This window comes from Agelaius tricolor, unplaced genomic scaffold (genome assembly GCF_023055355.1).
Source record: "Agelaius tricolor isolate 1412-34295 unplaced genomic scaffold, bAgeTri1.0.p SCAF_2, whole genome shotgun sequence".
NCBI lineage: Eukaryota > Metazoa > Chordata > Aves > Passeriformes > Icteridae > Agelaius > Agelaius tricolor.
This window is the reverse complement of record NW_027269262.1, coordinates 39652792-39679201: the sequence shown is the minus strand read 5'-3', so window position 1 is coordinate 39679201 and position 26410 is coordinate 39652792. Positions and strand designations below refer to the sequence as shown.

The 26410-nt window shown below is 34.1% G+C and overlaps 1 protein-coding gene across 1 annotated transcript in view; it reads left to right on the top strand.

Moving 5' to 3' along the window:
- CCDC102B (coiled-coil domain containing 102B) overlaps window positions 1-24822 on the top strand; it is a 125263-nt gene extending 100441 nt beyond the window's left edge. The window contains exon 5 of the mRNA XM_071448976.1: window positions 24098-24822. Coding sequence (XP_071305077.1) covers window positions 24098-24187 — 90 coding nt within the window. The 3' untranslated portion in view covers window positions 24188-24822. The remainder of the gene's footprint in view (window positions 1-24097) is intronic.
- The last annotated feature ends 1588 nt before the right edge of the window (window positions 24823-26410 follow it).

Genomic DNA, 26410 nt, shown 5'->3' with positions numbered 1-26410 from the left:
CTGCTAAAAGAGAAGTATTATTAGGTCAATCCTATCTCTCAAAGTCTCCTCCCCTCAAGCTCTCTTCCCTCCCATCACTCTCTTCCCCTCACTCAATCTTTCTCTTCCCCACTCTGTCTTTCCCTCTTTTCATTTTTATTTTTTTTTAATACCATGGATTACCAGCTTCAGTATGGTTGTTTTTCAGCTATGGTGGCAACAGGGAAACCAGATTATAGACCAGTGAGTACCTAATTCAGCTGAGTTATCCCTGTCTTTGTAAAGATTATGCAGACCTCAGTACAGTGACCCATGCTGTCTGGTTCAAGTGGTTGGTCATTCTAATTTATTACACCTTGCCTGAGCCCTATAATGCCATGTGTCTTCCCCAGAAAAGCCAGAGGATGTATATTTTTTGTTAAGAAGAAATGCAGAAGGGACACTTTTCATGTTATTTAATCCCTGAAACTCCAGTGAGGCTTTCAAATATAAATTTGAGATCCATTAGGTGAAGATTTATTTCTACACTGTGAACATGACTAAGACACCTATTTAAGAAAAACACTCTGTGTAAAAATAATGATTTTGACTTTGTTATATGAAACTAGACTGGAGAAGGTGATTTTTTTAAAATGACTTATTAAAAAGTGTACAAAAATATTTGACACATTATGAACAACATAAGTTAGAAATTTGAAAGAATCTTAAAATTTTAAAATGGAAGAATTTGTAGGAATAAGATTTTCCTTTCTGGAGGAAATGATTTAAACAGGTTATTCCCTTATTAGTAATGCTTTTTTTAAGTCTGAATAATATCCAAAGCTACTAATATTATTTCTACCAGAAATTGTCAAGAAGTGTTAACTAAAAATTATTTTCTTTGCAATGTAATGGTATTTGTAAAAAAAAAAAAAAAAAAAAAAAAAAGGGGTTTGCAATTAAGGGCCCTAATTCCAGCATCTAGAAAGATTTCCTAAAGACACTCTAAGCAAATTCCATCATCTAGATCCTGTGTATTTTTTTGTATAAAGTATTCTTAGCCAAAATTTCTAGAGGCTTCTGACCTATAACAATTGCACAAACATGGAAAATAACCCAAATAATAGCATGTAGTACTTATGCCTGTCTTATCTATTTAGATCTTGCCCTTTGTAATTCTGCATGAGATCTGGATTTGTCTCAGGAGCTAATGAAGGGCAAAATACTTTGGCAAGAATGTGTCTGTATGGCAAGTATTGCTTATTTTTGCTACAAAGAATTGAAGTACCATTTTTATTTCTTGCCTGCAGTATTTTCCACAGCAGTTTTGACTACTCCTTATTATCCTAGATTGTCTGACTGAAATGAGATATTTATTTGCTTGTTGGCTCAGAACCTTCAGCAGTATTTTGCATCTCTAAAATTGGCATTAACATTGCCCATTGGCTTTGATAATTAAATTGTACACCTGCTCAAAAATAAGCACCAGATTGTTAATGGTTCTTGGCCATCACACTGCCGGTTGTTTTCCAACAATATTTCTCTTCAAATTATCAGAACATTTTTGTATTCCTCTAATTGTGACATTAACTATTCCAAGTCTTCCATGGCAATGCCTGGATACAACCATAACACCAGTATTCTAAATCAATAACACTCTGGCTGAAGTAGGAACCTGATGAAACGAGGGTCATTATTATTAAGGGTTTCTTTAATTAATCAGCTCATAATTTCTCTTAATAAGACATTTCATTTTGGTTATTTCTACAAAGATATTACAACTTCACATGTAACTAAATCACTGGAGGTTAAGTAGTTTTAGTAAATTGAAATCCATCATATAAAATTTGCTGAAAAAATTGTTTTTTATATTTAAAAGTACATGTTACTGAGTAATTAAGAAGAGAATAAGAGGCAGAGAATATTGAAGAACAAAGCATCCCACCCATAAATTTTATTGGCTGATATCTTTTTTTAAGTAATAGATGTGATGAAACACTATCACTGTTTACCTGTTAGAGTTTTATGAACAATCCTTTCTTGCAAATTCCTTTCCTAAATAGGTCACAAGATTTATGAGCTTTGTGTTTCATATAGAACCTTTCCACCAGGACAAGGCTTCATTTCACCCAGTGATTGTTGAAAAACAAAGTACAAAAGGGACTAATACAGTGTATTAAAGTCTTTCCTTACCATATTATTATAGTCTGATTCATACATTTCTAGACACCAGAAGGGCAGAAAGAAGAATCATTGGATACTTCCTGAGTACTAAAACAAAAAAGTGTTGTCTTTTGTTGTCATTCACTCTCTGCAAATCTGAATTCCTTCTACAACTGAAGTTTAGCTTCTCAAGGATTGCTCTTTTTTTCTTTTAATGTCATAAAATAGAATTAATCTTTGCTTACTTGTAAATACAGTTCCAAATTTCCTTCACAGCTGATTTCTGACCTGATTACTTGTGGTCTGTACAATCACTCGGACATGACTATTTTGCTCTCCATAGCATCTCATCCTGCTCAGTTGGGTCTCAGTTTCTGGGCTTCCAGACCTAGAAGCAAAGATACAGCATCAGTGTCTGTTCCAAAGTGCCATCTGTGTGGTGCCCTGAAGTTGGTTTACTGCATCTGGCAGCACTTCTGCTGTTCCTGGGCTATGCATTCCTCTCACCTTGTAGGCTGGAATCTCAGTAGCTGGCTCTGCAGAGAGATGAGCGTTACATTCAGTAGGGTCATCTCCCTGATATGTTTTAACAGCTACTGCTCAGAGTGCACATCTGCTGAATGGCCAAAGGCAAACTGATGAAACTGTCCATGCAAAGCATCATAACCAGTAACTCCTTCCCCATCTCCTCTCCCCTTCTGATATGCACTGCCTGACTCCTGCTGTTAAGCAGAGTACCAAGGAGCATTGACCTGTTCCAGGGGTGGTCTTACTGATTTATTCGTACATTAAAGCCCCTGATTTTTTATCTTTTGTTCTGATTCAGTTTGCATTACCTTTCTCAAGGTTCTGTAAGCTTCAAATAAACATGAATGGATAAAAGAAAATATTGTTTAGGCCACATGTATCATTAGACTGTATTCATGTTTCTAGTGAAGAGATTTACACCATAACTGGCAGATAACTTAGACATCTCTCTCTAATGGTCCCAGAGGTGAGTGTTCCAAAGTATGGTTGTACACTGTACTAATCCAAACTTTGTACTGTCCAAACTTTCTTCCTGGTTTGGGAATATATCTTTAAAAGCATTCTGAAGTGCCCTCACAGTGTTTCTTATATGCCTTGCTGATTTTTCTTTCATCTTTGTTTTGACTTTCCCTAGAGTGATGCTGTTTCAAGTCCCACTGTGTAATAGCATAAATATTTTTTGTTTATAAAACCAAATAGGTTCCATTTTTAGGACAGTCCAGTTTGAATAGACTTCTGAATACAACTAGTATTTCAGAAAAATTTTCTCACATCTCCTCCAGTATTTTCCCTTCTGTAGTATGGGATCCTCTTGTCTTTATTTAACCTGCAGTCAGATTGGTGTCAACTGCGACAGCAAAATAATTCCCACATCATATTTATAGATTTAGCCTGAAGAAAAACTGAGAGCATAGTCCTTCCTTCCTCCCATTAGAGGCAAAAGAAAAGAAACTTTATAAGGGAAAATGAGTTTTCATAATCTTGTAATTGGAAAATCCAAGCTCAAAGAAATGTCAAAATATTAGTTCAATGTAGTGAGGCCATAGAAAAAATTTCTGAAACACATTATAAAGCAATTTAAACCTGTATTCTCTAACAGTGCTGTGTTATTTGAATGACCTTAGGTAGCAGTTTTGGAGGATACCATATTTCTATCCAGAAAAAAAAAATAAAATTGACGTTTGTTACTATATGGAATTATATCAACTAACGTGATAGCTATTATCATTTACAGCACAGCAACCATGAATGACAGTAGTCCAGAGCTGTTGCTGTATTTGCATTATAAGAACTGCCAGAAGCAGGTGAGAAATATGATGGACTGGCTGCACATTTCAACATGTGTCTCTTTAACAGAGGATAAAATGAATGAGAAGAAAATAGTGTCACCAAGAACATGGAGAATCTTCTAAAAAAATTAATCACCAGTATTAGGAATTGAGTTCCTAGCATTTTATCCCAACTAACCACTGTTGAAAGTCATTAGGAATTGCCTTTCAAGCCTGTGGCACCACTGATACTAATGAGTATAATTTCAAATGCATTTGCAAGATCAAAAAAGGGATTGGAACCTCACATGGATAAAAATATGTGCTGACAGAGTCAGCAGACATAAAAAAATCATGGGAAGGATGTATAAAACTCTTAAATCCAGGATTAAGGCAATAATTTTTTATTAAATAAGTAGATTATTCAATTATATCCAATCAGGTTTTAGTAGAATTAACATATATATGTATATATATATATATATATATATACATATAGATATATATATATATATATATAATGTCTGATATTCTCTGTGGATTGTGAAGAATCTTTACACTGAAATTATACTGGGTTGATGAACACAGACATCTGGTATACCTATTGTAGTGTCTGAGACAGCTGCATTTTCAAATACAAAAACATTTTGGAGGAAAGTGAGTGACATGGCTACATCTCCTTTTTTGACAAGATACTGATATTGCAGCTCCTTTTGTTTACACTATGTTTACACTAAATAATATACTAAGTAATGAAAAATTGGAAATTTAAGAGATGTTTCACAAAATCTATAAAATACTCATTCTTTTTTGGATTTTACTGGAATTCAATTAGGGTTTTCAATTTTTTGTTTAAATACCTTTATCAAAAGTAAATTTGATAAATTTGATAGTAAAAGTAGATATTTCAGTCATACCTGCATTTGTAGCAAAAACCTGAGGTAACAAAGGAAGTGATATTTTTAAGTTCATTTACTCTTCAGATATCTTAAAGCTTTTTTTTGAATTCTTGAAAATGAGAGTTTATTCAGTGCATTTACTTTTGGTTCATTTTTAACTCGGTGTTGTTTCTAACGTTCTAGCTGATGAATATCCCACTTTTCCCTCTCTCCTTGCCACCCTGAGGGCTCCTGAACTCTGTCACAGCATCCTGCCTGTGCTATCGTCTGCTCTTCTTTCTGTGTGCAGGGGACAGAATTAGAACTGGTGCATTCAGCTCAGAAAGGAATTGAGTCTGGGAAAGAGTCAGCAGGTTTTAAAATTAATGGTGGTGGTGGACCCCACTGATCCTGGTACCAAAGGCTCTGATCTTTTAATTGATTGAAGTTTAACTTTGGATAAATCAAGTGAAACACAGTAAAATCTGTACCATTTAATAATTCCTTCTACAGACATGGTGCTGGTGTTAAACCTGAGAAATTGAATTTATAGATAGTGGTTATGTTAATCTTTTTAATATATATATATAAGGGTAATGGGAAAATATCTAATACAATAAGGCACAATTTTGGAAAAATATAAAATACTACAAATTTTAGAAAATTTTTTTTAAAAATTGCAATTGTACCATGAACCTGAAAATAGTGGAAGAATAACCCATAGGATCTTCCTGGAAAAAAGATTAATGTACCTACAGATTTATATATTTTCTTCTAGTCAATTCTCTAGTTTGAGAGTTTACGCTGTTATCTACTTTATGAGTTTTTTAATTATGGTTGCTACAAAAGCATAATTACCAGCAAATAAGACTTAGTGAAAAAGGAAACTCAAAACATGCTGCATTTTTTCTCCTACATCATTTGTGCAACTCTTTTGCTGTTCCTCAAATGCATGATGTCATTTTTAATGAGCTAGGTTTTGATTTGGGGCAGGAGTACAGCAGAGAGTTGACAAATTAGTACTACAGAGATGTATGAGCACATTTTTCAGTCCCATCTAATTTAGACTTCAAATTCTTTAATCATTTATCCTTTGAAATTCCTTTAGTTAAGCTATTCATCTACTGTATTTCCAGTTTACTTAAACATAATGACAAAAAGGTTGAAAAAAAAAATAAACACCAGCAAAATATTTCCAAATTAATTGGAGTGGAAACCAGAGGCACATTATGATACAATACAAAATACAGATTTTATTTTCTTTTTAATATTATATTTCAGAATATGGCATAATATACATTTGCTCTTAAAACTTCCTCTAAAAGAAAATTCTGATCTTTACCCTTTAAAATCAATTGATCTCTTTTGAAATACATGAACCAACATTTCTACTGTCTCGATTCTTCCCACTGTAATTTTAACAGTGTAACAGAAAAGTGTGGGGTTTTGCACATTGGAAAGAATGTGATAGCTTCATGTCCTGTCCCGTGGCTTACAATGGAAGGATGACAAGATTTTATCTCCTGTATTCACCTTAGACTTTAAGCCAGAGGAGGACTTGGTGGCTATTAAGAAACATTCAGCTCTCTGAAATTAACGAAAAATGCAGCTGTGCTATGAATACAATTTCACTTCTGTGTTTAGAAGGTTAGAAAGAAACTATGGACATCTGTAAAACAGCACCCATAAGTGTTGAATATAAACAATTTGTAAACAATTTTACTCTGCTCCAGCACAGTATCGTGCATGTACAGCTTGTAAACTTCAGGAGACACCAATCTTGATGTTCATTATATTGGATGGATCAGAATCTCATAAAGTAGACTCTTCTATTTGCACAGTCTCCTATAGTTGCTCATTGTTTTGGTAATAAGCAGCAGGACTCAGTTTCTTCATGCAGGAAAAGCTAATTCTTTATTTATGTAACTCATTTTTATACAGTTTCCACAGACCTGTATAAAACTCCAACTCCAATTGTCTATAGTTTTCTCGCTGCTCAATTCATTGGTTAAAAGGTGTTTTTGTGTGTATGTGCAGAGACTCTCTATTCTTAAATTGTTTATATATCTTCTTCACTGATTCTCATGGGATAGATTTATTGTTTTTTGCAGTTGTGAACAGTTCTGTTAACAGGATAGTTCTCAGTTGTGCTAACTGCTTTCATTCTTATGATTTTTCACAAGGGAAGTTACAAGCTGACTGCTAGCTTAGCTAGAGTAACAGGACCTAAACCATATTTTATAAGGCCTTACTTTTATAATATCTCTACCTGTATGCAACAGCTCATGTACCAAAAAAAAAAAAAAAAGGGGAAAAAAGATGGCATCTTATATGGCTTTGCTTAAAAACAGTTTATGTTTATAGCAACCTTTGTACCTGGATATGATAATGATGAATGATGATGATGGTGATGATAACAACTAAAAAACTTCATCTTATTATATTGTACATTTGAAAAACTTCCATGGCAGAGCATTACACTGTCTGGGAAGGCCTGAAGCTGTCTGTGTATGTGTCTCTGTGAGTGTACATTGCTATATAAAGCCCCTATAAGGACTGTGCAGCCTCCGTGAAAACACAAATATTTGCTTACTTTAAAATAATACTTGAGTTTAAACTTTTTGACTCACAGTGCTTTAGAGTACAGACTTTAAATCAGGTAAATTGATTGTTCTGCTGTCAGATACATGCCTTTTGCCTTCCCTGTTAAAACATGGAATATTCTGATGAAGCTGGCAGAAATCAATTTCCTGCGCTGAAGACTCGTTGAGAGTTTTGAATCAAAATGCTTCATAGCTTTTCAGTCTACCTGTTGTACATCAATCCTGAATCATGAGGTAATATAATATTTGCTAGAACTTCTTCTTCCAGCTGCAGAGAACCTGTGGAATCTGCAGTGTTTTGAGGCAGGTTCTGTTCCGTGTGTGCATCTGACATTGCCCTCTGACATCCACATGCTGAGATGGGCCAAGGTCAGCAGGACTGGCCTTGATGTGATGCACAGTGGAGGAACTGGGGGCAGAGGTACAATGGGAATGGCAAACAGGAGTATCAGATAGTAGGGGAAGGGACAGAAGGAGATTAGGAGAAGAAAGGGTGATTAACAGGGCAGATGTGAATAGGGATGCAATTCTCAATCATGCATGTAAGACCGTATTTTAAATAAAATTTGGGTCCACCAAAAAGTTGTGAGGGCCAGTCCTTCAACTTTTAGGTTATGAGACGTTTGATTTTTGCAACCATAAACTTATATGGATTTTGTAGCAAGAAGCAAGAGGAGAGCCTACCCATAAGTCTTACCTTTCCATCATACAATTCCTCCACAATTTGGATTTTTTCTTTTTTTTCCCTGTCCTCAGTGGAGAATAAATTCCGAAGTTCTGTACCACTACTATCCCCCCAAAATGGCTGTCTTTCTGCTAATAACATTTTTTTCCAAGAGTAAGGGAGGAGGAGAAGGCTGACTTAATGTTTCAGAATGATGTATCTAACTAAACTGATCAATATCTCCATCTTTACTGAATAAAATTATTCTTTTCTTTATATAGGACTGAAAGAAATAGAGTGAGTGGTTTTTCTGTATCAAGGGACTTCCAAACCTCCAGTCTGTGATCTTACGAGGCAGCTATCCAGTGTAAATCAGTTCTTTCTTGAAAGTATATGAGTTATCGCCATGGAAGAACAGTTTGAAAAGAATATATAAAATTTTCATTTCTTAAAATGAAATTTGACATCTGGGAATAAGGTTCCAGGTTTCAGACTATATGAAAAATGAATTATTCAGATGCTTACAGGGGCAGTATTCTTATTTGATGTAGTTTAACCTTATTTCACTGAAAACTTGCCTTCCTGAATAACCATCAAATATTCAGCCAATATTCAGACACTAATTACTCTGAGTTTGCTTTTTTATCCATTTTTTTTGTGTTTAATGCATAAAAGCTTTCGATGAGGGTTACAGCATATTTAGATACACACAGAGGTATGTTTAAAAAATTTAATTAAAAATTATATAATTGACTAACTCAACAACAGCATTAAGCAACAAACCTTTAGAATAAGTATTGTAGTAATAATTTCAATAATGTATTCTTCTAAAAATAAAAATTTATTTAAGCAGATTCAGAGAGTGACAAAAGGTGAAGGTTTCAATTACATACAGCTAGATATGTGGGACTTGGAACAGGCAAAGCTGAAAGATGTAAAATATGATTGGTGTGCATGCTACAGTATTATGTCCTTCAGGGGCAGTAAATTATGGCTACAAATGAATACATTGTAACATCAGCAACATCTAAACTTTTATGCTTGTATCAATTTCAAAGTAGAAATTTTATTTGAAAGTTGGGTCTCAAAAAGGATTTTTTCCCCTTAGCAAAAAAGTGTGAAAAATTGCATTTGATGCTGTTGCCTCTGCAGTGGAGATATTAAGTACCTTGAAAGGATATAAAGTTTGGTTGTTTGTTGGTTTGCTTTTTTTTTTTTTTTTTGATTGGATTTTTAATGTATATACCCATTTTTCATAGTGGAGTTGACAATTCAAAAAGTTTTGAAGCAGTGGGTCTTGGGAAAGGAGTCACTTCATGGGGATTGATTCATTCCAAATTTATAGCACTGTACCAAACCTTCCTCTAATCTAGAGCTTAAATTATTCACATTTTTGCTGTACCAAATCACATGGATACTATCTCAATAAACATGAGCTATTACATTGTCTTGTGAAAAATGAATGTAGGAAAAGAATATCAAGTGATATGTAAAAGTTTTGTAAAGACAAGATTTTGTATACTTCTTCTACCAGTTTAAATATTCCAGGCAAAAGGCAAATTGTACAGTGTCCTGATGCTATTAGCTTCTGCAAAAAAATGAAATATTAATATTGTTTCTCTATAGCTTTAGAATCAGTGTTCCAGATAATTCAAACTCATTTTTCTATGTCCTTCATTCTCAAATGGAATGTGTTTTCTAATCTGACATCAGGGATGAATTTATCTTATGACATACTTATTAAGACCTTGAACTCTTTTTGTTAGTGATTTAATGTCAGCACAGAAGTAAATTTCAGTATTAGAAAGAAATATTTAGTAATCCAATAATTCAAGTCCCTTTTTTTTTTTCATTGTGACTGACAATGTTGTTATGTCCACAGCATCAACCACATTGCTTCCTATAGACCTGCAAAAGCTTGGTATATGAGGATATTTTTATGCTATGCTGATTATCTGCAGTATCAACAGCATATATATTATTATCTACTTATCTGAAAGGTTCTTTTCCTTACGTTATATTCTTTTGGATTTTGTGTCTGAACTAAATATCCACCCCTGCAAGCAACAGCATTTTGACAAAATTCTATAAATGTTCCAAAAGGGAAAATGGAACATATGGTCTCATGGTTCCATGAGATCTATTTCAATCTATTATTTAGAGATTATTAGGTCACTAGTGGAGAAAAAGTTTGGCTAAATCACTAACATTTTTTAAGACAACAAAAAATTAGATTTCAATATGTCTTTTTTTCTAAATCTTCTTAATGATTGCAACAACATATTTTATTTCAATAGTATTGAATTCATATGTACAGTAGAGATATCCAGTGCATTAGTCTGAAACCTAACCTGAAGTATTGGATGATTTTCTTAAATATAGAAATATTTATGTCACCATGAATGTTCTTAAAATGCATTGTTGATCTTTCCTGAAATTGTTCTGTCACTAAGCAGAAATACCATTTGTAGAATGATTATTCAGATTATTAACTTGTAATTAAACAGCAAAATGCTTTACTTGAGATGCAGTAGTAATTATGAGTCTTGAGATGTACAAGATGGTGATTTTACAGAAGTTTTTTAAAGAATCATACAAGTCACAAAACATTTATACAAGAAATACACTTCTTTTTACACATCATTTAAAGTTTCAACTTTTCTGAATGCATGACTTCATGCTGAAGAGCATAAATGTGTATCATGGACGAGATTGGCTAATGGTCTTCAGCAGACTTTGAAAACGTTTTCTCTAGTCAACTGTGCATTTTCTGGTTGTGAAAGATTGCTCAAAAGATAATTTGTCATGACAGTTTCTGTGTCAGCTCTTTTCTTTATTCCTGAGAGCTTCAATTAAATCTTTTAGCTGTGCTTATCACTTCTTAGAAGATATTTCAGTTATGTTTTATTCTGGGGACCAGAAGAATCACTTTCTTCTCGTTCTCACATAGCAATGTGAAGAATTTTTATTATATAGCTTCTTCCAACAACATTTCCAAAAAGTTAAATCTTACATTACATACACTTTTTTTTTTTTTGGGTAGCATGTTTGTCATCCATCAGTTCCACACTTGAAAGCCTCCTGCTGTGCTTTGCATTTACTGTCACTTGCAAAAAATACTACTGTTTGTTACTCACTTTTCTTCAAACAAGGAGAAGACTTTTAAGGAATGGATTTTGTCTGCTTACCCACACTGGAAGTGTGTTTAAAGACACAGAAGCAAACAAAAAACATGGATGATTTTTGAAGCATCAGTACATACCTGCAGTGACCACCACTAAAATTTTAACCCTCACACAACACAACCTACAATTTTTGAGAAAATTCCCCAGGGTGCGGCATCATTCCATCACCACAGTAGATGGGCTGAAGTTACTTTTCAGTAAAACTTCTTTATTTGTAATCACTAGACTAAACATGAGCAAATCATGCAATCAATATTTCGAATTTGAGGAAGTACAGGTTCTCAATATTGAAGCAAAACTATTTACTTGACACACAGAGATCAGATTTTTATTATATGGTATTTCATTTTAGAAACCAATTCATAAGAATATATATTACACTGCAATTTTAAGTAGACAAGCTTAAAGTCTTCAGAAGCACTAAAACTTTTGTGGTTAGATATCTAAAGGAAAATTTAATGCTTGTACCCAAAACTGATCTACTAAAAAGCTTGCAATTTATAGCAAAATATATGACTTCAGAATAATTTTAAAATTAACTTGTATATTCAAAACAAATAGATGCAATAGAAAAAAGCTAATGTGGAAAGGAGTATAAAAGAGGAACATTAATTAGAAAGTGATGTATGACCAAGTGGTGGAATTTATAAGCAATTATGCACTTTGCAGAAGGTCCTGGAAACCTATCATTGGAATGATTAATTATTTTCATAAGTGTTTCAAAGATTTACTTCCATATTCTAGACTCATGCCCCTAAGGAGGCCAGCTAAAGCTGGTTTCATGAGATATGAAAAATGAAATATCTTGGATGGGATGATGGGAAAGTGCAGAGTGAGAGAAGCAATATTGCAAAATGGGTGCCAAATAGGCTAAGTTATGTGAAACTGGAGCATACAGCAAAAATTACAAGACTTGTGATGCTTCCAGTTTTATATATTTTAATAAGGCAGAGTTTTGTAGGAGTCCAGTGCTTTAATTCTCAAGTGACAATTATGGAGATGTTATTTCAACATTTTTAAGGCCATTCTTGATCTCAAAAAAAGAAATAAAATACACTACAATTATCTGGATTACTTAAATTCATCAATATTAACAAGAAATTTAGCATCAGTTGCAATGAAGTATAAGGTTGATAGTAGTCCAGAGTCCTCCAAAGGAGAAACTGTAATTTCACCTTATCCTTGAAATCATAATACAGGCAAAATTCTGCTGGGTTTTACTGGACAGAGAAAAATCCCAATCTGAAATCAAAAAGGCTGAACTTTTTCTTCTGCTGCATTTTGCTGCATTGGTAATGCTTTGAGGTAAAAGAGAAACCCATCCTTATAAATCTGAATGCTTCTCCCTGGTCAGGGAGGATATGTGTCTTAAATTCAGTTGGATTAAAAAAAAAACACTAGAAGCAAAAAGTCCTGCAAGTTCTAGCAGACTTCATTTCACATTTACAATTCTTCTGATGCCACCTCAAAACCCAGTTGGTTTCAGATGTTGTTCTGAATGCTCAACAGTGCCTAATGAGTGCCACAGAATAACATCACACAAAATTCCATCTAAGCTGGTGTCTTCTTTCTGGGATGGAAAAAAGTAAGTCTCTGAAAGACTTTAAGAACAAAGCAGGTGTTCCAGGGGTACCATGCAAGATTCCAGGAAAATCAAAATCAAGGACTCCTCAGTCAGAGGTGATATCTTTTAAGCCTTTTCCTCTACTAAATTGTTCAGTTGCTTTCTGCTCCCATGTAAAGCTTTTATAACAGCTTACTACAAGATGTCTTTAGACTCATGTACTGTTAAAATTTATTCAGTACTGATAGAGGTTGTGACCTGTTCCTCTCCACTCCATCATACGCATCATGAGGTTTGTCTAGTCACCTCTGCTGTTCAAGTAAGACCATATATGTGTTAACATGTCTGGATGGTTCTGCAAACCTTTTCTTGGTTTGGCATGAATTCTTGTCAGGTACAGTAAATACTATATTCAGTATTCATCGTGTAGTTATTTATTGGATTAATATTGTAGCATAAATATTGTGTGCCTCACTTATTTTCTAGCAGTTCACTTCTTTTTTCTTTTTTTTTTTTTTGGTACTTTACCATTCCAGACCATTGTTACAGTATCTTATCACTTTCCAAATTCTGCATAATGATCAACCATTTTCTTTCAAAGAGAGCAGCATGTTCTCACTGAAAAAGCAGTGGGATAACTAAAAAAAGCCATTCATTTTGTAAGCGGAATAATTCAGAAGTTTTCAACTTCAACTTCTGCTAATTAAGATTATTTACAATCTACTTGTCTATAACTAATCAGAAGATCAGAAGTTAGTTATTTCCATATGACTTTTTTCTCCTTTTTTTTGAATGCTGACAGTCTGATGATTCCTTTCACTGAATTGATCTCACTGTCACTCCACTGATCTCCAACTATCATCTTTGGAAATCCTGAATGATGATGTGCAAAATTGTTTCTTGAGCCTATAACTATAAATACTGCACTTTTATCTTTTTAGACAGAGAAATAATAATGTATTTTTCTATATCCATCATGGTGTCCTTTACAAAAAAAAAAAAGGAAACAATCTATTTAATCTATTTTGCTACCAAAATTAACAGTAGCAAGCAAGGATGGTCTGTCAACATGGGTCTGTCAGCATTTGTGGTGCTTATAGGCTTGTGCTTCTTTACAATTACCTGTAAAATATTTGGCACTTAGTTTTTCATTTGTGCAATCATGCTTCAGTTGTGTTCCAAAATTTAGAAAATTAATAGAGAAAAGCAGATCCAGTATTCTAATGTTCTTACAGTTTTAGATTCATAGCGATTTTTCTCACAGACATAAGATTTTTAAAGTAAAACAGCATCTCACACTTGGAGAATGCAAATGTATTCCTCTTAGAGGCACTTTAAGTGCTTCCTTATGCAGATGACACTGCCACTAAAGAGCTTCTTTCCCTTCCCAGTACAGTTGCACTTGTCATAAAAAATTCTCAAGTGATAGTTGAAGACTGCAAAGTTAAAGTTGATATAAGATTATTCATATTCTTTGTATGCTGTATCTAAATTTCTAGGTTATAAGGAGGGGAGGCTCAAGAAAACTTAGAAATTCTTACTGACACCAAAGAGTTGTTCCACAGAAATTATTTGTGTGTGCTCATGATTTGTATTAGTTTTGTGAATATAGCTCTATAAATTTTAGAGATACATCAACGCTGAGCCATCAGTGGTGCTTCTTCCACAATTTTCAGGGGAAAAATATATTTCTCCCATCAGGTTTAGGAATAATTAAATGTTGTGTTCATGCCTCCTCTTATTCAGAGGTAAATTAACTCATACACATACATGAGTTTGTAACAAACATGTCTCTATTTTCATGTATGATTGGACTATGCTCAATTTTCTATCTAATATAATTTGAAATGGATAAGCCACTTTACCAAAATGTCAAGGCCAATCACTATTGCAATCTCACAGTGAGTAATTCTAATACTCTTTGTGCGTCAGTTTATGCAGTTAATGTAACTATAGTGCCACAAAACCAATAAAATCCAGCATTTACAAGATATGAACAGAATTCAGAACCACATGATGAAACAACCAGCTTGCTTGGTTTAACTTTCTGTGGTCTTTAAATCTAGCATAGCTCATGTATGTGCCTCTGAATTCTGCATATCCTATGGATCTTCTGTATCTTCCATAAAACGCTGTAAAAATTCCTAAAATCTAAGAAAATCTACCAAGAAGACAATATTCTCAAAATGTTTTTGATATTTCTGAACCCAGTAAAGTGATGCTCACTCTAACTCCCCTGCTGTGATTCATAATTTTCAGGAAATAAAGAGAATACAATAAATCAGCTATGCCTGTCTAAAAACATAGCAGAAAACCGGATTCTGCCTCTAGTCAGAGAAGAGCTTCACAGCATTTCAATCCAATATTCTATTGATTTTAATGACATAAATAGAACTATAACCTTTTTTATTTATTATATATATTTTTGATAAGTAGCAATTTACAGGCATCTAAAGAATTGTTTGAAAAATTTAATCTGGAAGTAGCAAAAACTTTAGATATCTGAAAAAACAAGGAACTGCAAAGCAACAGATAGAAAATTGTAACAGTAACAAAATTATTCTATCAAAAAAAAAAGGAAAAAATTACAAGATTTCTATATTGCTACTGAAAGAAAGAATGTTCAAAACATAAGACCCTTTCTATCATTAGAAGTTGTAAGTAAAATCGTAGAGGATGTGAAATTAAACTCAGTTACACGCAATTGGAGCTACCAATATTCCATCTTCATGTAATGCTTAGGGTTTTTTTTTTAGCTTTAAAGCATGACTGTGCAATAAACCAACAGCTATGTGTGCTCCAGCTGCTGAATGGGTCAAGTGAGGGTATTGGGTACTTTGCAAGGAAAGAGTCTTGGACAGTTCCACTCATAGACAGGGAGCTGAGAGGGGTGGGAATGAGATTTACAGAATCATGAAGGCAGGAGATGAGCTGAGCATGGCACTGTTGTTGGCCAAACTGAGAAACAGAGGTCACTGGAGCCTGGGTGCAGGCAAGGATAACAAGGCAGCAGTTTGCACAGCCTTTTGCACAGAAGGGTACAGAAGGGAGACATGGGAAACCACAGGACAGTCAGCCTCACTCCTTGACCCCTGAACAGGTAACAACTAAGCCTAGAAACCATTTCCAAGTGTACTGAGGACAATAAATGCATTGTCTGGATCCAGAACTGGTTATCTGAGCTGCTGGGCAACAGGACAATAAGGGAATCCTTAAAGTACAAAGCTGGAATGGATCCTCAGATATTCCTGATGCAATGGTTCTGGATGCTAGAGAACTACCAGAAAAATAGTGGTAGAAATGCAGTCATTTCATTATTAATTTTGTCCCAGCAATGTCGTAATCCAGAGACAATAAACTGGACTTTTCAAAGGAGTGTGTAGGTAATAGGTCAACTTATCCTGAAATGCATTCTGAATTAGGTGTATCAATAATATAATTGAGATATGGAACCTTTGTTGTTGATACTTGAGAAAAAGCAACTTTTCTTACCAATAAAAAACCAAAACCCAAACTTAGAAAAGCAGGGTTGTTAATTTTTACCAGATCTATGAATAGTATTTGGCAAATACCAATTTGTTTTCCTAACACATTGGTAAATAGATAAAACAATATTGCAAAAAATTGACAAGGGAAAAAAAATAAGCATGATGTAAATCTTATCTACTTGTATTTTACCTAATCTTTAACTGCTTTACTCTTTCACTGCTTTTGTCTTTGTCAGCTTTACTGCCATTTTGGCATCAGAGGCTTTCCCCCTGCTGTTTGCATACATAAGAATTTTACTGGTCCTGAGAGCCCTTGTACGTTTTTTATCAGACATGGTAGGTCCTAAGATAACAAAACCTTCATGTCACCAGATTGCCATCACCATTTGTTGCTTTTCACTTCAGCTCCCACATGATTTCAGCAGTCAAAGCCCTACTAGGCACAGAACTGGATATTAGTGCTTTGTGATACTTGAAAGCTGAGGTTCCAACTTCCAGCTCTATGATTTTCTAGCTGCATGCTCTTTAACAGCTGGTGAGATAGTAGCTGCTATCATGTCAGAATTTGAAGCTGTGAGGAGTGGAAGGGAGCAGAATGACTAATTGTAATGCACACGTTCCCTTTCTATCTCTAGCTTTGCAAGTTTTAAAAGAAATGCTTTCCCTGTTGCAAAGCTCATAATCAGGGCCCAGCAGTTGTGCACAGTATTTGTTCCCACTCCAGCCGGTTCAAGAGATACCAGAATTTAATACTGTTAGAGATGAGCAGTGTTTTGGGCAATGATCCAAGGCAGGACATGGTCTATAGCATAACTCTCTAGTGCTTCCCAGAACTCTCATATAATTTTCCTTCAATTACTATAATAACTAGGAGGCATAATATTGAATGATACCACAATATTAGAAGCAAATTTTTCAGGAGTTAAATTATTTCTTTTCTTGAATGTACATGGATTTTTTTCCCCTTTTTTTGAGGAGAACTTGATTTTCAATCTAAATCTTAGCACACTGTAGTGTTTTCCTTGTGAAAAAGTACAAAGAACTTCCCCAATATAATTCTGAAAATACCTAATTTAGTTTCATGACATATATGGATGGAAAATAGCAAGCGAATAAAGGGACATGGGGAGGAAAGTTGATGTCTGCTTCATAGTGATATATCTTTCATACCTGGAAGAAGTAAGAGGAAAGCCATGAAGATGCATGCTGAGGAACTGTTAAAAGTTGAGAATACTGAAAGAGTAAAAGAAAGGAAATTGAAGCTGGCAGCCATGTAATTGCTGGGAAGGGAAAATATCATGATTTTTATTGGCCTGGAGATTGTGTAGGTGAAGATTTTGTGGCAAGTGAATTTTAATGTATTAAAAAAGGAATGAGAAAAGGGCTTGTGCCAAGTGCACTTTCTTAGCCTTTTTTTCAATTCTTAAAAAAAAATTGCTCACAGAAAACGTTCTATACAAATCACACTTAAAACAGAAAGGAATGTATATATTATTTATATCTTCTTCTTGGTAAGACTAGAAGAGCTATTCCTGTGTTCAAAATCAGAAGACACTTTAAAAAAGAAAGAAGTATTTAAAAGTATTTGAAAGAAATATTAAAGCATGTTATACAAGTGAGACTTCTTATGTCTACTTACAAGTCCTAAAACAGCCACCTGTACTATCTGCATCCTTCAATATTCCTGAAATCTGTTTTCAATTTTCACCTTCAAATGTACTTGAATTTTGAGTGCTTGCAATACAAATGTAAAGCTTTGAATAATGAGAAAGTGCTTTGAATAATGAGAAAAATGGCAAAATCAGTTTGTATTTAGCCTAAATGTATGCTTAGCAAGAGCAAAAATGCTGAGGCATGCTTTCTTTTCAAACATAAGGAAATTTTCTGATATCTTATTGTAATATGCAAGGAATTAAATATTTATTGGCAAAATTACATGAGTGAAAAATGGAGATGTAGATAAGAGAAAAAAAGCATTTTCAGACAAATTTTGAAAAATGTACTTTCTTCTGAATACTTTCACTGTAAAAGCAGATGATATTGGTATTCTGGTTCATTCCAGGAGGTTCAAAGTATTCTAGAAAGCAAAGGTAGAAAGGCCATTACTCCCCTGTTACTATCATTCCCCTAAAGGTGGAAATTTTACTTCTTGTGTTCATTTTCTTGGGGAGAATGGATTGAATTTTTCTTCTATCATTTAGTTGAAAGGGAAAGTTTTCTTATTTGGTCATCCCATAGCCTGCCATGGTAATATTCTAAAATGTTATAAATGAAGAAAGATGTTATTATGCAAAGCTATTATGAGAAAAAATATCTGAATAGCTGAGAATTAACAATTTAAGAAAAGGAGAGCTTTTATTTTAAAGGTAGGTTATTTTAATTATTATTATATGTCAGAATCATATGTCAGAACAGTGAAATAATTATGTTATAAATGGGAACAATTCTTATTTTGGAAAACCATAGTTAACAAGACCTGAGTTTATGAAAGACTGTTCAAAGGAGTCCTTTCCTATTAAGTATCCACGGAGTTGTATTTATCCTCTACCATTCTAAAAGTTCTTACAGTGGGTAACTTATTCAAAATTTCAGCACAGTTACCATGATACAGAAGCAAAGGGTCTTGTTTAGTAGCAAAATTTGATAAAAATATTAATTTTGTCATATTCTATTTTAGGGAAAATATTACATGTAATTGTAAAGTGAATTTCAGTGGTACTTATTGTAATATACTGTACCCAGAAATGTACTTGGGAAATTTATTCTTATATAAATTTTTTAAGTTAAAAGGGGTTATAATTATATAAGAAAACACAAACATTTTCTTGAAAGGAAAATAAAAGCATAATTTTTCATGAGTTCAGTAAGTAAAAATAATTAAATGAGAAATATAGAAAAAGATGGCTTGTGGTCTTGTGGATCTCAAAGGAAACACAACTTTAACATTTAAAGAAAATGTCATGCTGTTTGAGAGCACATGTAGTATTTTTAGAGATTGGAATAGCATAGTGGGTGAGTTTACAGTGGGTTTGAGTAATTTCTGCAGTGTAAAATATGAAACCTAATTCAATATCCATATGTTCACTCATGATCTTTTACAGTCCCCTAATGCTAAATGGCAAATACATTTTAATTAAAGCAGAAGCTGACATAAATCCATGTTCTATAATTTGGGCATTAGCTTGTAATTCCACTCAGAATATTAATTATTTTATTCATAAATAAATGTCTAGAATTGTAGTTTAGTTTATACCAGTAGATGCTAGCTCAAGCTTATAGAGTTTTCCTTTCTGAACTCTGGTTAGGTTTCATACCAGAGATCCCTTCCTTCCTTATCCACCAATGAAAACAGCTTAGCATAGTACCACTGTTGAGACAGTAAATGACAAATGGAAGTGGTTCTGAACTGAAATTTATTATTGATTATTGCTAAGTGAATTCTCATCTTTTTATATTTAAAAATTACATATCCAGGGTATTAATTATTTGGTCTAAATTATTTGATCAAAACGTTTCTGATGCAAATATTTGAGACCTTAGTGGTAAGGGCTCATTTTCATTCTTATTTCATTTTCTATATCAAGTTCATGACGCGGTACATCCCTTTTAGAAAAGCACATGACATAGTTAAGAGTATTCCTTTGAGAAGAGAACTGTTTTTTAGTCTCCATAGGAGTCCTAAATTTAAATAGGAACCCTGATAGGATTGAGCTAATGTGGCAAAATTCAGCTCATCTAAGAGGCCTATGGAATCTGTAAATACCAAAAAGAGAGACAATGTGTTTTACAAAGTATCATTGTGTTTTTGGAAATCCATAAATTCCTTAAACTTTAGTTTTTCAAGAATTAATTCCCTTAAAGGAGAAAAATATTTCGTACATCTTCATTTTCCTCTCTTCTCCACACCTACAGGTGGATATTTATCAGAATATAGTCACCTTATATTTCTTGCTGTATTTTCATTCACGCTGCTGCACTAATCCCTTATGATTTTGCCTCTAATCTGTACTCCTGAGAAATGCACACATCTGTCCTTGGGAAGTCATCCTTGATTAAAACAAACAGCAACCTTGTAATGTCTCTCTGTAGAATCATTACAGCAAACTGTGTGAGGATTAAATAAGATGACAATAATAATTTAAGTATCATGTGTAGCTACCTTAAAATAGTTCTATCTAGCTCTTCCATCTATTTAAGGTTTGGAAAGAATCCTACCTTCCATCGATACTTACTGTGAACTTTCACTAAAAAGAAGATTAATTGAAACAGCAGTGAATTTTTTTAAAATATTCTGTGGAGAAATGCATGTACAAACTATCTTAATTGAGCTCTAAAATAGTGATGCTAAACAACAAAAGCAAGGAAATGCACAGTGAAGCAGGAAATGTACCATATGTTATTGTATACCTGGGTACAATGGGGACACTATCTTAATGGCTTTCTTAATATTTCTGTTGTACCAGATATTGGTGGACATATGGTATGCTGCCTTTTTATACACTTGTGTCTTTTCACAATTTTGTTAGCTGACTTTGATAGCATTTTCTATTTGTCTGCTGTTAGGAAAAAGGCTTTAAAATGTTTTGCTTATTTATCTGGAGTTTGAAACCCATGCACCCATCATTTTGCTTATTAATTTATACCCCATTTTTAAAACTTTCTTCAAGACCTGTTGCTTATTTCTTTTATTTTTAAGCTTTGCATAGTCTTAGTCCCATTCTGGAAGTAATTTGAAATACAGTTAAGTGTTTCACATGCAGATGGGTTTCAAATCAATGTCAGTGCTGGCCAAACAGATGGCTAAAGCAACAGCAACAGCTGCAGAGCTCACCAGGCTTTGCACAACCAGAATGGTACAACCATAGAATCATAGAATTATAGAATCCTTTAGGTTGGAAAAGACCTTCAGGATCATTTAGTTCACCAGTTAACCCAGCACCACTGAACTATGTCCCTAAGCATCATATCTGCACATCTTTTGAACACCCCCAGGGATGATGACACAACTACTTCCCTGGGCAGCTGGTTTCAGTGCTTGACAACCTTTTACTAAAGAAATTTTTCCTAATATCCAACCTAAACCTCCACTGGCACAACTTATGGTTATTTTCTCTTGTCCTTTTTCTTACTTGAGCACTCATGCAACTGGCTTCTTCCCTACTGACCCAAGGAACCTCCACGAGCTCCAGCTGGCAGCAAAGTTTCCCGTTTCACTTGACTCCTACTGCCCTTCCAGCTGAGAAACAAAATAAAACTTCTTGTGACATCATTTCCTGGACACCACGTGTTTTCAAGTTTGGCTGATACAGAATACCAAAGGGAAAGGTTTCCCTAATTTTTTTATGGCCCAATCTTCATAAATGTTCGCATTTAAATAGGTCATTCATTGCTTCCATCACATGGAATACACACAGTGAAGTCACAGAAGTCCAGAAGTAGTCAGAGGAAATATATCGTGTAGCAGAGAAGAGCAGCTGGGCCAAATCCTTTTGACATACATGTGACTTACTCTAGTTATATCCTGGCAAAAATTCCCTTCATTAAAGTGATCTCAGGGCTTCTTACTGGAGGTGTTTGAAGACTGTTTAAACCAATGTAGAAGCAAAAGGACGTTGTTATACATTAGCTGGTCAATAGCCATTCTTAAGTCTTATAAGACGTTACAGATCAGGACTAGTTTTTTAACTAAGATTTAGTAATTTCTGGCAAGTGTTAGTACCTTTGTGTGAACATTTAAAACTTGCCATTCTAATATTCACTGAGCAGTTCTGGTAGCAGCTCATTATATGTGCAGCTGCATTAGTTTAAATATAAAATAGAAGGCATAATGAAAGTCTCCTAACTTTTTTATAATGTCAGTAACCTTACATGATATCTAGCAATGCCAGACTAATTGTTTCTGAAATGTTTAAATAAGAAATATTTTAAAAACAAATCACTTGATTTATCCTGAAAACTTACCATGTGTATTCCTAGGAAATCAGGTAATTTAAGTCCATAGCCATCAATCACACCTAATAATTTTTCATATATTTTAGGTTTTTTTCTTTAAATTTAATTTAAAACCTTTTCAGTTGCTAGTTTTAGGAATTCTATTTTTAATTTATATTAATATATATTTGATTAGCACATGAATGGGAAAGGATAAAACTGAGTAATTTTGCACAAGTATTTTAATAAGGAGCTGTTCATATAACTTATCTGGAATTTTTTATAAGGCAAAGTCATTATTGGAAATCATTAAATGAAAGTAATTAAAGAGGAAACAGCTATCTCTTTCAAAAGGATTCCAGTAAAATTCAGTAGCAGTAACCAAGTTGCTGCACAACCTAGTCTTGTGTATCCAGCAGGGTGAAGAACTTGCCAGCTTATTGATTCTTACTGATGTAGGGCTTGGCAATCAGTCTGTATCTGGAATAATTAGTGGGGATGTTAATTAGTAGACAGGAGCATCATGGGGTCCCTGACACTATAAAGAATTACACTGCTATGCCAGCTCAAAGGCTTTTACACTTTGGCAGCTTAAATGTTTTTGACATGTGACGCTGTTTTTTCTAAGAATGTTGTTGTTTTATAAATAGTAGGCAGATTAGATTAGATGTGTGTGCACAGTGGCATGACTGACCTGTCCACACTGTCAGGGAATGCATTTACAAATGCATTAAAATTGCAAAGAATTAACTGGGTACTATTAGAGTGGTAAAAAGTCTCCACATTTTGGTAAAAAGTCTCAGGTTCTTTGACATTGTATTCAGACTTTGTTCACAAGACTATTGGGGTCCAAAAATCAAGAGTAAACCAATGTGTTTATGAATTCTCTTTTCTGAAAACCTGTTCAAGACACATAAAGGGACAAGTACAGAGTAATTGCACCATGGCTTTTGGTAGGATTTGAATGAAAGTGCCAAGATGACATGGAGGGAATTGGAGATGTATGCCCCTAAGCTTAAAGCACAATTAATTAATCATGGATGAGATAAAAACTAGTAACATACAAAAACAGTTTAGATCTGACATGATTTCCTCACTTTTACATGAAGTCTTCTTGAGTCAGCTTGTAGTACAGCTACTTTGGGTGTACTTAAGATCATACATTTTGCTAAATGTCTGCTGTTTTGTGCAAGGCTACTGTCTGTTCACTGTGCTCTAAATTCCCGAGAGTGTAATAGCCAGTTTCTGGCACCCAGCTTGAGTGGATGTTCTTGCTCTGCTGCACATTGTTATTAGGAATGCGACTTATCAACTCAAAAATTATAAAAACTGACATACTTTTATCATAGTTATGTTTCAATTATAAATTTTATAGTGCTTATACTAGCTCCTTATTGTTATTAATTTAATGTGAAGACATTATGCCAAACTAGTGGCTAGAATTCTGTCAGATGAGGAGTTTGAGACCTGTTTGATCTTTTACACTATTTCCCACTTTCCCTTCTTGCCAAAAAGACACATGAGTTGAAAGTAAGTGCTTTAAATGTGTCTTGAATAGCAATAGGACTGAAGTTCAGAACTGCCAATCAATAAATAATGGCTCCTAGTCATCAAAAGTGTAACTCACTTCTCTCTGTGAAAGACAATTCCAAGTAATTGCTCTGAAACTATGCTTTTTCATTTCTTATTAAGGAATCAGCTGAAAAAGTATCCAATGTGTACAATACAGAAAGATTTTCCCATCTAAATTCTAATGTCTCCTATTGAAATATTTTTCTTAGAAGAAATTTGAGCTGCAACTGTTTAAACTTGAACTGACTTTTCTGTTTCGTGTTGTGGTCACACCTTTTTAAAAATTCCATTCCAGAGTAAAGAGGCGGAAGGAAGTGAATGCAGGATTTGGGACCAGACAAAGTTCCTTGTCTGTTGTTGGAGATTCCACCGTGACAGTGAGTGAAGATATGGGAGATCACCAAAAAACCCTGCAGGGTTACTGGCAAAGAGGAGAGGCCAACACTGTTCATAAAGACATACAAGAAAGTTTCATTGAAAAAGTGCATGTCAGATATATATAGGAATACTGTATGCATTGTTTCTATGCATTCCTGATTTTTTATAAGAACCAAGGAAAATATGCTAGAGTCAGGGTGCACATTTCTAGAAGTTATGTTGGCCATTGTCATTCCTTTCCAGTTGTTCTAACTGTTCTCTTCTAAAGCAAAAGGTGGACTTTAATTAAAATGTTCTATATTTTACCTTGGGGAAAAAGGACTTTAAAATGTGCATGATCTATGGCAGGATCACATTCTGTCCTGGGAAGATGTTAAGTCTGAAATGGAAGTCAGTGGTTTGTTTCTTGCTTTGCTTGTGTGTTTTACTTTCATAACACAGTGGAAAACATATCTGTATCACAGGAGCCCCAGTTGTACCAGAGTGACATGTCTATTACACTTTTCTTTCATTAGAAAAAAGAAGGAAAAAAATTATTTTAAATACCCAAAAATTATCGCATACACATTTAGATTAAAAAAATCTTTTCCCTATGTGTTTCTTATACTCGTCACATAACAAAATAAATGCATCTCAAATTTACCTTATTGTCTACATATTGCATTTTAATTTAAATTTTACTTTATTAATTGTCCATGAAAAAGAATTTTAAATGTCATGGAGGAAGTAACATAAATAAGATAAACTGGAAAAGCAGATTTTGAGGATTTTAGAAAATTTACAGTTCATAAAAACATCAGCAACTTTCAGCCATCAAGGGAGACATAAATTATAATTTTGTTTGCCATGTGCAATTGATAATGAGTATATGCAGATTCTATTTCACCAGGCTTGCTGTAATTGCTCAGGAATATGTTTGTTTCATTCCTTATATCCCCATAAACTGAAAACATATCTTAGGGCTCTAGTTCTATTTAAAGCTATTTCCTTTCCAAGAGGGGGTTGTTAGATCTCTTGATTTCTTTTGCAACCTAGGACAACACAAAAAGTGAGAAGTCTTAAAGATTATTTCTTACACAGGAATTGCATTTTTCCCAGGAATTCTCTGAGCTGCAGATGCTTTGAAGCTGGGAAGAAAATGTTCTTATGACCCTTTCTGAGCTTTAGGCTGCTGGAGATGGGATGTGAGAGCAGAAGTATCTGTGTTTTGACAACTTTTATGTATTCTTAACCCTCTTTCATGTTTGTAATGCTGAACTAATTTCAGCCACTACCCCTCAGTACATGCTAAGGGATATACAATGAGGGAATTCTGTCTTTGTTGCCAGTAGCTGATTCACAAGTTTGTCAACAAGGTACAGAGATGCTGTGAGAAAATTTATTTTTAAATGGAATTTAAACATGTAATACTTACAAGAATTGACAGTAGGATTCATAGTTCTTTTTTTCATAATTCAAACTTCCTCTCTTTATTAGTTCATTGGTTCAAGGTTTTATATTAGACAAAAGATCTCTGATCTTGTTCCATGCCTTGTGAAATGGCACACCGACTTTCTCTAAAACTCCATCTGCTTTTCTTATGCCAGCGTCTTCACGATGCCACAGTGTGTGAAATGGCTGCATTGAAAATGTTGATGTGAATGATAGAAATGGAAAGTGCATAATTATTGATTTTTAAGTGCTGCAGCAGCCAAATGTACTTCTAGGGTTATACTGATGCACTAGAAAGAATGGCAACACAACAGCTTACTGATAAAAGCTTGTATCATTTAGATTAACTTCAGAGATAAGATCTTTCTCTTTTTTTCCCTCTGACAAGCCATTAGAAATGTAGCTATTTTAGAGATAAAGTATGGTTTCAGCACTGACCAAAATACCTATAAGCTCCAGAGTATTTTTTTCAGCCCACAGTAATAACTGTGCCTAAAAATCAAGTCAAATGATATTAGGAATTACTGGGGAAATTGTGATTCTGTCTTTTCTGTCTCTATTTCTAAATCTGTAGGAAAAACAAATAACACTTAATTGGTGCTGGAGAACACTTCTGTGCTAACAGCTTGGTAGTGCAACATGGATATTGAGGGAAATCAAACCAGAAGCTAGTTTCTGCTGCTCTTTTTTAACTCTACCATAAACCCTTTCATATGTGTTCACTGTATTATACAGCCCAGCAGGTGGGACACTCCTGGCGGGTCTAAAGTCATGGTGACAATAAAATATCACCACATGA